The following is an 11,135-nucleotide window of genomic DNA, read 5'->3' on the forward strand; positions in this document are numbered from 1 at the left end:
TTCGACTAGCTGGCGTAAAGACAATACAACCTGTGGTTGTTAGGTCTGTGATATCAACCAGTCTACCTTCCAGAAGATTTGAGCTCTGCTTACATCACCTTAAGAGACCGGTGCTATTTCCTAGCTTCCCTCCAAATCCCTCTGCCTCTTCCTCCCTGGCGCAGTCTTGGCCCTTGTGCCCATTCAGCATCACCCTCCCTGAGATTTCATTTTTTCCCCTTCTCTAACCAAGAGCCCCTACTCCCTTTCATCTGTACATAAACCACTTCCCTCATCACACCTGGGGAAAAAAAAAAAAAACTGAAATATAATGGGAACAGGAAAGGATGAATGACATTACTGTTACTCTTTAAATCCAAACCAGGATGCCCCTTCCGGTGGAATAAGACAGTTAATAAAAGGATTCCAAACCCTGTCATAATCCTCCGGACTTCTAACATAATGAATCTAACATGAGAGGTTAATAAAAGGACTACCACTTAAAACACTTTCTCAACTTTATCGGGAAGGGGAAAAAGATGCAGATTGTTTGGGTTAAGCATGGGAGACTGCCATAGCTAGATAACTAGATAGAGTGAGCTACATAGAATCCTTAAATCAGATTTAAAACAATAAATGTAAGAATTAAAGAGAGAAGTTCATGGGGTGGGGCAGGGAGTCTCGATCTGCCCTGCTTTCACAAGGTTCCTAAGGGAGCTGGCAGCGCTCCTAAACCAGCTCAGCGCCTTCTCCTACAGCCACACAACCCGCGCAAGTCACGAGGACACACACGACCCCGAAGGCTGCTGCTTCATCTTTCCGGTCCAGCGTCCCCTGCCCTAGGTGTGGAAGGGATTTTTTTAAGGTTCTGTGCCTCACCCGTGGTTTGGGGAGCCTCAAATCGAAACCCCAGTATTCCAGCCAGGGGGCAGGGTCTTTGATGTTTGCGTGGTGGAGCTGAACCCGTCTCGCAGCCCAGATCTGGATCTGAGATGCTACACCTCCCACCCCCATTCTAGAGGAATGAGCCTTTGAGCTGAGACCCAGCGCGGGCGGGGTGTGAGAGGAGCAAGCGCGGCTGGAGCAGATCGAGGGCCGAGGGCGGCCAGGCGAACGGTGGCGGGCCCGGGGGGCTGAGCGCAGCTCCGGGAGCAGCGAGCGCCGCACAGGTGCTGTTCCCGCGGAGCCGACTCTACTCGCCCAGCGGCAGGCGGAGACAGCCTTCAGGGTCCGGAGCGCAGGATTGGGGGTGGGGAGGAGGGTTGGGAACTCCAAGATCCGGCGCCGGCCGGAGCGCGGCTTTTCCCTCACGCAAACACCGAGACACAAGCCCGGGTGGGTTTGAGCAGCAACTTCCTGGCAGCTACACTCCACCCCCCCTTCCGCCTCATCCCACCTTCCCGCCTTCTTCCACTTTCGCCTCAGGGTGATTATGAGCCCCCAAAGTGAAGGGCACCCCACAGTGTGGGGCGCCTTCTGTCCTTCGCCATTCCCCTCCCTCGAGAAATAACAGCTCTTGCCACCCACCCCAGAATAGCAGCTGGCGATGCCCTAAATAACAGCTTCCAGAAGGCACTTCCCCCCAAAATAAAATCAGTCAGCCACCCTCACAATATTTCCCATCACCGGCCTCAAATAACGGTTTCTAAAAGCCCACCGCTCCCGAGATCGTTGTCGCTGAGCTTCAGACAGTTCCCACTCCTTCAAGCCCCAAATGTCACTTCCCCACGCGCTTCAAGTGAGAACCAGCCGCACCCAACCTTCTGGCGCGGGTCTCAGACCTCTCTTTCCTCCCCGCTTGCAACTTCCCAGCCCCCCAACCAGCCTCGGTCCACACGCAGGTTCCTCGCCCACCGCTCCGCACCTAATGTAAAACAATGCAACCAGACACAGCAGAGGGGAGCGAAACGGCTGGCGAAAGCGGACAAATGTTAATTCGTGATGCGAGGTGAGATTTCGTCCGCGGCAGCAGCGTCCAGAGCGCCCGCACCCGCACTTCCAGGCCCCGCCTCGCCCCTCCGCCCCAGGTCGCTGCGGTCCCCACCCCCAACACTACCTTCGTTGCTGGGGCTGGCCAGGAGGGTCCGAAGCGCGGCGCACAGAAGAAGGCACGTCCAGAGGGGGGCCCTGCGAGGTGCGGAGTAACAGCCGGCCAGAGACGCAGGGGTGCTGGGGGTGTCGCCGTCGCCGCCGCCCGGGGGCCTCCGGCGTCCCGCACCCGGGGGCCCCGAGCCCCGCATCTTCTCCTAACTGCCTCCCGCGTTGCTGTCCCGCGCGGCTCAGTCCACCGCCCCGGCCTCGGGGAGGGGGCGAGGGAGGCTCGCGGTTCCTCCGCGTTCCCCGTGGAGTCCCTTGGCTTCTGGCACGCGGCTCTTCCAAATGCGGGAACCGCGGATCCTCTGAGCCGGCCGAAGTTTGCTTCCGGCTCCTGTCTCCCTTCTCTTCAGTGGGCTTAATTTAAATACTAGTTATGGTTGATAGTGCAGTTCTGGACTGGACTCAAGGGTGTCGAGAAGGTCCCGCGTCCTGTTTCTCTGTCTCTTAAGACTTTTAAGGATTGAGGTCTTCAAAATGCCCCTGAGGGGAAAATAAAGGTTCCTTTTCAGTCTTCAGGGCTGAAATGATGAAGGTAAGGGAGACAAGTCATCTTAAGTCAAGAAAAATCCTCAATAAAAAGAGGAGAAAAAGACAGGGTGGCTAAGGATAAAGGAAAGGAGTTGAGAAAATACAGGGTGGAGAAAAGACGAGAGAGGCGAGCAAAGGAAAAGATCCAGAGAGTTCAGAGGCTGGCAGAAGGAAATAAATAGCTGCGGGCTGAGTGCTGACGAGGGGAGGTACTGGCGGCTGCGAGCGGGCAGGAGCGCGGAGCCCGGCGGCGGCAGCCCGGAGCTGCTGCGGTTCCCGCTGCTCGGGGAGGAGGTGGTTGGCGCGCGGCTGGGAGGACGAGGTTGAAACTGCACCGCCACGGCGCGCTCCTGCTGTGTCTGGAGCTGCGTCGTCTCCTCTGCCTCCCGGCTCTGTACCTCCCACCCTCCTCCCTCCTCCTCTTCCCAGCTCCCCCGCCCTCTTGCTGCTCGCAGCCTCGCCAGTGAGAATCTACTGTTAAGTGTGAGTTGCTTAGACGAAGTCACACACTCGCGGAGGGAAGTAATCTGAAGGCTGCGGTGGTGAGTGTTGCCTAGCGGTCTCCGGGAAAGGTGCGTCTTCCTCCCCGGATAATTAGGGCGAAGAATTCTCTTGACGGTGCCTGCGAACACCGGGGCTCCCGGGAGGCGGAAGGGAAATCAGCCTTAGGCTCAGCCGGCAGCCCTTGGAGAAGCGGGTCCTTTGGTTTGGCATGTTGCCTGCTGCCCATCGCAGGCTTGTGGCATCAACAACCTTGTCGTCACATAGCCACGCATTCGCAGGCTGTGCTGGTCCGTGGCTAGTTTCTTAAACACCCATATCGCTCTTTGCTGTTCACCCTTTCTATTCTTCCAATACTTTGGCAGCTGGGATGGGATAATTAGGCAACATTTCCTTCAGAAGTAAATTGTAGAATTTCTGAATATAGACACCGTGACTCTAATTGAAATTTCAGAGAGTCAAAGAATTTGACTTACTGAGATTTGCAGTGTGCCAGGTACTTCACGATGTGATAATTTAATTCATTAATGTCATTGATAGAATGTGTTAGAACTTTAGAAATTATAAGATATGTAGCTATATGCAATTAATTCCTGTGAAATTAGCATGAGTCAAATAATTTCAGGGTTTAAAAAATATTTTAATTTCGTGTTTTCTACTGCACTGACTTACAAATTAATTACAAAAAAAAACTGTTTAAAACAATTGACTTTCTGTGCTCCCCCTCTATTATGTATTCTCTTGCTTTATTATTTTTTTCTTTAATTTTCTCATTCATTCTTTCAAAGAGATACATCTGAAGGGCAATAGTAGTAAATACTGCAAATAAAGCATGTACGAAAAGTGAGTTTAGAAGAAAAGTATCTTGTTTAATTTGTTGTATAGTAACTACTGGGAAGATTGGGTTTGCATTCACACCTAATGAAGGGGAGTCTGCTCACTAGCTTTGACATCTAGAGCCCTGTTTGTCTTCACAATAAATTTCTCATCATTTTTAGCTGATGACATTTGTTTTCTGTTTAAATATTTGCAATAAAGATGAAAGAATAAAGAAGCGGTGATGCAATTTTATAAAGAGGTGGAAGCAAATCTTTGATTTTTTTTCCCAAAATGTTTTGGCACCAGAAATCTAAAAGCAGCTTCTTTCTATTATAATGTGTTCCAAATGCATGAAGCAAATTTAAAGAAATGGCAATGAATCAGCCTTTCAGTTTGGCAAAAATCCTGATGCAAAGTTGAATTTTATATTTCTATTTGAAGACCATTCAAAATGTGAACTCCTCCCTCCAAATTATAGTTGAATTACTTAAAAACATTTGAACAGAATATCAACTAAGTTATCTAAAGCCTAGGGATACGTAATAATGCTACTATGGAACATAGGCAGTTTAATGGGACTTTGAGCTTGTTATATTACTTCTATAGCTCTCAGTATCCTCATCAATAAAATGATTTGGAGAAAAAGATCTTCAAGTTCCCTTTCCTTCAATATCCTTTGTATTTCTATGTTACTACCCTGCTCACCTATCTCCAATTATTTACTATTGACTACAAAATTATTCAATTTCTTCAGCCTAACATTGAAAGTATTCTACTACAAAGATCTTAAATAAATTTTCTATTTTACTTTACCTTAAAATTTGAAATTCAGTGTTCCCTAAATTGCCTCATACCTCTTTGTTTTTATGCCTGGTACTCCATCCCACAGAAGATTCACCCCCTAAAAATATTTAACACTTTCCCTCCCACACACACTCACACATACACATCTCTCATCTAAAATCCTACCCAGTGTCCAAAGAGTATAAGCATTCAAGACTGATCTTTTCACAGAAAGAAGTGATTGATTCTCCTTCTCCAAGTACCCATAGCTTATGATTTATGTCAATCAACACAATAGCAATATTTTCTGAATGAAAAACTGGAACAAATTATCTAACAACTCTAAGTTTATATATTGGGATGAAAGAAATTTAAACTGGGCATGTCAAAGAAAACTTGGGACACTATTCACTATGGTGGGTAATTATCTCCTACCCAAGATAGTTAACTCCTCCTTAAGTGATTAAGACTACAGAAAGTCAACTCCTTAATTTTCTTCATCTTAAATAGCAGTCATCTTTCTCATGGTTATTTAATAACATTTGTCATATATCCTTGAAAGAAAGAACAGCTGTAAAATGGAGCCCCAGATACAGCAATGAAAGAGTTAACCAAGTCAATGATGATGGTTTGATTTCCGCCTCACTCTCACAAGAGATCTTATATCTGGTCTTGTGTTGTTTTCTTGGAATGCAAATACTCTTTTAGCATACTGACATTGGACCACAGTATTGAATGAAAACTAGATTTGTCTTTTTCCTTCATACCTACTGCCTTACACCAGAAAAGACTAAAACATCAGTAAGGGCTTGAAAGTCCTCTTGTTTGCATTTCTCTTGCTTGGGATAACTGCTAGGGCCTCAAAAGGTGAAAGTGGCTGATGTCTCCCTAGATTTCACCTCAGATTTGGCTTTTTACTAAGCTTTCATGGAGAAAAGAAATTCAGAATCACCTTGATAAGACACCTTGAAAGGTTACTACCCTATAAAAGTTATTATAGTTAAGTTCAATGTATTAATAATCCTGAACATCTTCACTGAATTCAAAGTAGAACAACAAAAGCAATTATACTAAGCAGAATTGCTAGTAATTACTGAAAATTTGCTATGTGTGAAGCATTATATGATATTTTACATTAATTATTTTGCTTAATGCTGACATTTCAACCACATTGTTGGCATAATTATTAGCCCCATGTTAATGATGAGAAGACTGAGGAAATGAGGTTAGGCAACCTGAGTAGACCCACAGTCTCACAGCTAGTAAGACATGGCAATTTTAACCCATGGCTCTCTCTGTGTGTAAGAAAATTGTAATGTAACAGAAGTAAAGAAAAAATTTGATAACCACTCATTCAAAAAAAAAAAGAGAGAGAGAGAGAGGACTGCCCCTAAATTCTGCATTAATGGAAACAATAAATAAAATTATTCTAATCTTTAGGTTTATTTAAATCCAAAAGCAGCTAGGCAAATAATATAATACAGGTCAGATAAATGATTAGGAGAAAATAAGAAACAATGGAGCCTATATAAGCATTATTTGGAGAAAAAGATTGTCTCATATAAACAAAACACGCATACAATTTGTGTATGATGGAGAGACAATGGGCCAAATCAAGAAAATAGTGAGGTGGTTAGGTAGATAATATTAGCACAAACAGATTGCTCAAAACCCATTAAACATAGAAATGGGTAGGAAAGGGTAGAAAACATAAGCAACAATCTTTACAAAAATAATCTAAATAGTGGCACCTGGGTGGCTCAGTTGGCAAAGTGTCTGCCTTTATGTCAGGTCATGATCTCTGAGTCCTGGGATTGAGCCTTGAGTTGGGCTTTCTGCTCAGCTCCCTGTTTCACCCTCTGCCTCTGCTCCTCCCCCCACTTGTGCATGTTCTCTCTCTCAAATAAATAAAATCTTTTAAAAAAATCTAAATAAAACTTCAGAAACCAAAGAGCATTTTTTCCTAAAATATTATGTAGATTGGCAATTTTTTACATAATTGTTTTAAATGTTTTTGTCACTTAACTATATGCTCTCTTTTGGGGGGAAATTTTGGGAGGAAAGCAAAAGCAAAGCAAAATTTTAACCCATGGTAGATTTTACATATGAAATTACAGGATAGCTAATGAAACTATAAGATACACTAATGAAGTTAATTTTTCAAGTCCATGATTTCCTGAAGAGGATACATACATGGTGATGTTAATTATTTTGACCCCAAAGGAAAAGGCTGACTAAAATATATTTAAGCAATCAATAGCTCTTAAAGTTCACAACCAAGAAAATGCTAATGTATTCATTATTTTATGTTGCATTTTAATGTAATTAACATAAAACAGATAATATTTTAATTTTTGTTCATAGTTATCTTAAGAAGTTTTCTGAAGTCCTCGAGTCACTTCTCCCTACTAATGACCCACATTTTTACTATTGATGTTAAATTCAATTATATTTCAATTTAGTTGATTATTGAGTGATTTAAAAAATAAGGAATAAATAGTTTTTAATAAGTTAATAAGGGTTTAATTATATAAATTATTTTATTACTTAGCAATACATTAAAATATTCTAATGAAAACAGAAGTTTAAGAAAAAAACAGCTTGTTAAGGCAGTGAAGCCATCATGTTTGATGCTGTCATGGTGGAATATGATATTATATATTTGTCAAAATGCATAACATGTACAACACCAAGACTGAAACCTAATGTAAACTATGGACTTTAATTAATAACAATGTGTCAATACTGGCTCATCAGTTGTAATAAATGTCACCTTTACACCTTAAAAAAATAAATGTTTCTCTTATAATCAGCCCGTATTTTTTGTCTTTTTTATGAATATCAAGAACATAATAAAATCCTCCACTGTCAATGAGTATTAATACAGAAGTTTGTAGCAAAGAATAAGGAGCAAGATATTTAAATAAATTACCGTGAACCCAAGAGCCACAGATTTTTATTGGTGGTGGTGGTGGTTGATTTATTCTCTAGTCACTCCTAGATCACTGTGTGAGGATTGCTGACACTTCAGTGTAACAGGAAGCCAATGCTGCTGTGGTTGATGAGGAACCAAACTGAATTGCCAGGAAATTCTTTGGTTGTTGTTTGCCTTCAGCATCTTGGACAATTGGCATCAAGTGAAGATGTGGACAGAGAAATAATAAGGACTCTTGGGGCTGAAAAGTAGGAAAAGTGTGCTGAGAAGAGTCACAAAATTGAAGTGATACACTGTGAGAGTAACTCACTTCACTTAAACTCACCTATTCTAACCATCTTCTGGATTCTGGAAGCATTTACTGTTATACAAAAAATAAGTTGTAACATTTTTTATATTCAGAGGGAAGTTTTTAATAAATTCAGTGCATACACTCACTTGAAATTCATATATAATCCACTCATACAAGAACATATAATAAACTAGCTATAGTTTCCTAAGGGAAAACTGATAAATTTGCTCAACGGCATTGAGTAGATAAGGGGTGCATATGCAAGGAAGCTTTTGATACTGCTGTTGGTTGTCCATGGAACAGGCTTCTGGATAAAAGCTAGCAGTATTAATCTCATGTACTCTCATACTCTGTTAGTGGGAAGTAAATCTAGAACATCTTTTGTAGGGTGGCTTCACAATATCATTAAGTGCCTTTAAAATGTGATAGCTTTACATTTAGCAATTACAGATTTTAAAATTTAAGCAAATAAATTAATTAAAATGGGTTAAAAGATGGAACACAATGGTAGTTTTAAGTTTTTATTTAAATTCCAGTTAGTTAATACAGTGTAATATTATTTTCAGGTGTACAATATAGTGATTCAACACTTCCATACAATACCTGGTGCTCATCACAAGTGCCCTCCTTAATCCGTATCATCTATTTCACCCATCCCCCATCTCCATTCTCGTAACCATCAGTTTGCTCTCTATAGTTGAGTCTGATTCTTTGTCTCCCTCATTTTTTCACTTTGTTTTGTTTCTTAATTTCCACATATGAATGAAATACTATGGTATTTGTCTTTTTCTGACTTATTTTACTTAGCATAATACTCTCTAACTCCATCCACGTCATTGCAAATGGCAAGATTTTATTCTTTTTGATGGCTGAATAATATTCCATTATATATATTATATATATTATTTATTATATATAATTTTATATATAATATATTATATATAATTGAGTTATATACTTGAATATATGTTACATTAATTATATATTATATTATATTATATTATATTATATTATATTATATTATATTATATACCACTTCTTTATCCATTCTTCAGTGGATGGGCACTTAGGCTGTTTCCATAATTTGGCTATTGCAGATAATGCTGCAATAAACATCAGGGTGCATGTAACCCTTCAAATGAATATTTTTGTATTCTTTGGATAAATACCTAGTAGTGCCAATTGCTGGATCATAGGGTAATTCTATTTTTAACTTTTTGAGGAACTTCCATACTGTTTTCCAGAGTGGCTGCACCAGTTTGCATTCCCACCAACAGTGCAAGAGGATTTCTCCACATCCTTTCAACACTTGTTGTGTCTGGTGGTTTTGATTTTAGCCATTCTGACATGTATGACATGATATATCATTGTAGTTTTGATTTGCATTACCCTGATGATCAGTGATGTTTAGCATCTTTTCATGTGTCTCTAGCCATCTGTATGTCTTTTTTGGAAAACTGTCTATTCATGTCTTCTGGCCATTTTTTAACTGGACTATTCATTTTTTGTATGTTGAGATTTATTATAAGTTCTTTATATATTTTGGATACTAACCCTTTATCAGATATGTCATTTGCAAATATCTTCTGTTCATAAGTTGCCTTTTAGTTTTGTTGATGGTTTCCTTTGCTGTGTGGAAGTTTTTGTTTGTTCGTTTTTATTTTGATGTAGTCTCAACTGTTTATTTTTGCTTTTGTTTCCCTTGATTCGGGAGACATAGCTAGAAAAACGTTGCTATAGCCAATGTCAGAGAAATTACTGCCTGTGCTGTCTTCTAGGATTTTTATGGTTTCAGGTCTCACATTTAGGTCCTTAATCCATTTTGAGTTTATTTTTGTGTATGGTTTAAGAGAGTGGTCCAGTTTCATTGTTTCACATGTTGCTGCTAAGTTTTCTCAGCACCATTTGTTGAAGAGACTTATTTTTTCCCATTGGATGTTCTTGCCTCCTTTGTTGAAGACCAATTGACCATATAGTTGTGGGTTCATCTCTGTTCTATTGATCTATGTGTCTATTTTTGTGCCAGTACCATTCTGTTTTGATTACCAGAACTCTCTAAGATAACTTGAAGTCCAGAACTGTGATGGCTTCAGCTTTGTTTTTTTTTTTTTTTTTTTTTTTTTTTCCCAAGGAGGCTTTGGCTAATTGGGATCTTTTTTTGCTTCCATACAAATTATAGGATTGTTTGTTCTAGCTCTGTGGAAAGTACTGTTGGTATTTTGATAGGGATTTCATTAAATGTGTAGATTGCTTTGGGTAGTATAGACATTTTAACAATATTTTTTTTGTCTAGTCCATGAGCATAGGATATCTTTGCATTTCTTTGGCCATCATCAATTTCTTTCATCAGTGTTTCATAGTTTTCAGAATACAGGTCTTTCACCTCTTTGGTTAGGTTTATTCCTAGGTATCTTATTGTTTTTGGTGCAGTTGTAAATGGTATTGATTCCTTAATTTCTCTTTCTGCTGCTTCATTATTGGTGTATAGAAATGCAACAGATTTGTGTACATTGTTTTTTATCCTGAGAATTTGCTAAATGTATTTATCAGTTCTAGCAGGTTTTGGTGGAGTCTCCCAGGTTTTCTATCTGAGTATTGTCATCTGCAAATAGTGAAATTTTACTTCTTCCTTGCTGATTTGGATGGCTTTTATTTCTTTTTGTTGTCTGACTGCTGTGGTTAGGACTTCTAGTACTATGTTAAATAACAGTGGTAAGAGTGGACATCCCTGTTGTGTTCCTGACCATAAAAGAAAAGCTCTCAGTTTTTCCCCATAGAGGATTATATTAGCTGTGGGTTTTTCATATACAGCCTTTATTATGTTGAGGTATGTTTCCCCTAAACCTACTTTTTTTTCTTTAATTTTTTATTGTTATGTTAATCACCATACATTACATCATTAGTTGTTTTTTTTTTAAAGATTTTATTTATTTATTTGACAGAGAGAGAGACAGCGAGAGAGGGAACACAAGCAGGGGGAGTGGGAAAGGGAGAAGCAGGCTTCCCGCCAAGCAGGGAGCCCGATGCAGGGTTCGATCCCAAGACCCTGAGATCATGACCTGAGCCGAAGGCAGTTGCTTAACCAACTGAGCCACCCAGGTGCCCCACATCATTAGTTTTTGATGTAGTGTTCCATGATTCATTGTTTGTGCATAATACCCAGTGCTCCATGCAGAACGTGCCCTCTTTACTACCCATCAC

General features: G+C 40.6%; 1 protein-coding gene and 1 long non-coding RNA gene across 10 annotated transcripts in view; one reads left to right on the forward strand and one right to left on the reverse strand.

Moving 5' to 3' along the window:
- EPHA5 (EPH receptor A5) overlaps positions 1-3,302 on the reverse strand; it is a 347,875-nt gene extending 344,573 nt beyond the window's left edge. For 4 of the 9 annotated variants that reach the window (XM_073891753.1, XM_073891752.1, XM_073891754.1 and 1 more), the window contains exon 1: positions 2,036-3,049. In XM_073891753.1, the coding sequence (XP_073747854.1) occupies positions 2,036-2,219 (184 nt within the window). In that variant the 5' untranslated portion in view covers positions 2,220-3,049. Of the gene's footprint in view, positions 1-2,035; positions 3,056-3,114 lie in introns of those variants that run through there. The other 5 variants (XM_025887325.2, XM_025887323.2, XM_073891747.1 and 2 more) reach the window with 4 other exon arrangements.
- The window catches only part of LOC141372610 (uncharacterized), a 121,140-nt gene continuing 113,100 nt past the window's right edge, over positions 3,096-11,135 (forward strand). Inside the window, exon 1 of the long non-coding RNA XR_012377931.1 lies at positions 3,096-3,176. This is a non-coding gene — a long non-coding RNA (uncharacterized lncRNA). The remainder of the gene's footprint in view (positions 3,177-11,135) is intronic.

Source organism: Callorhinus ursinus, unplaced genomic scaffold, assembly GCF_003265705.2.
Source record: "Callorhinus ursinus isolate GAN/ISIS: 27379988/994484 unplaced genomic scaffold, GSC_fseal_2.0 scaffold4, whole genome shotgun sequence".
In the NCBI taxonomy this organism is placed as follows: domain Eukaryota; kingdom Metazoa; phylum Chordata; class Mammalia; order Carnivora; family Otariidae; genus Callorhinus; species Callorhinus ursinus.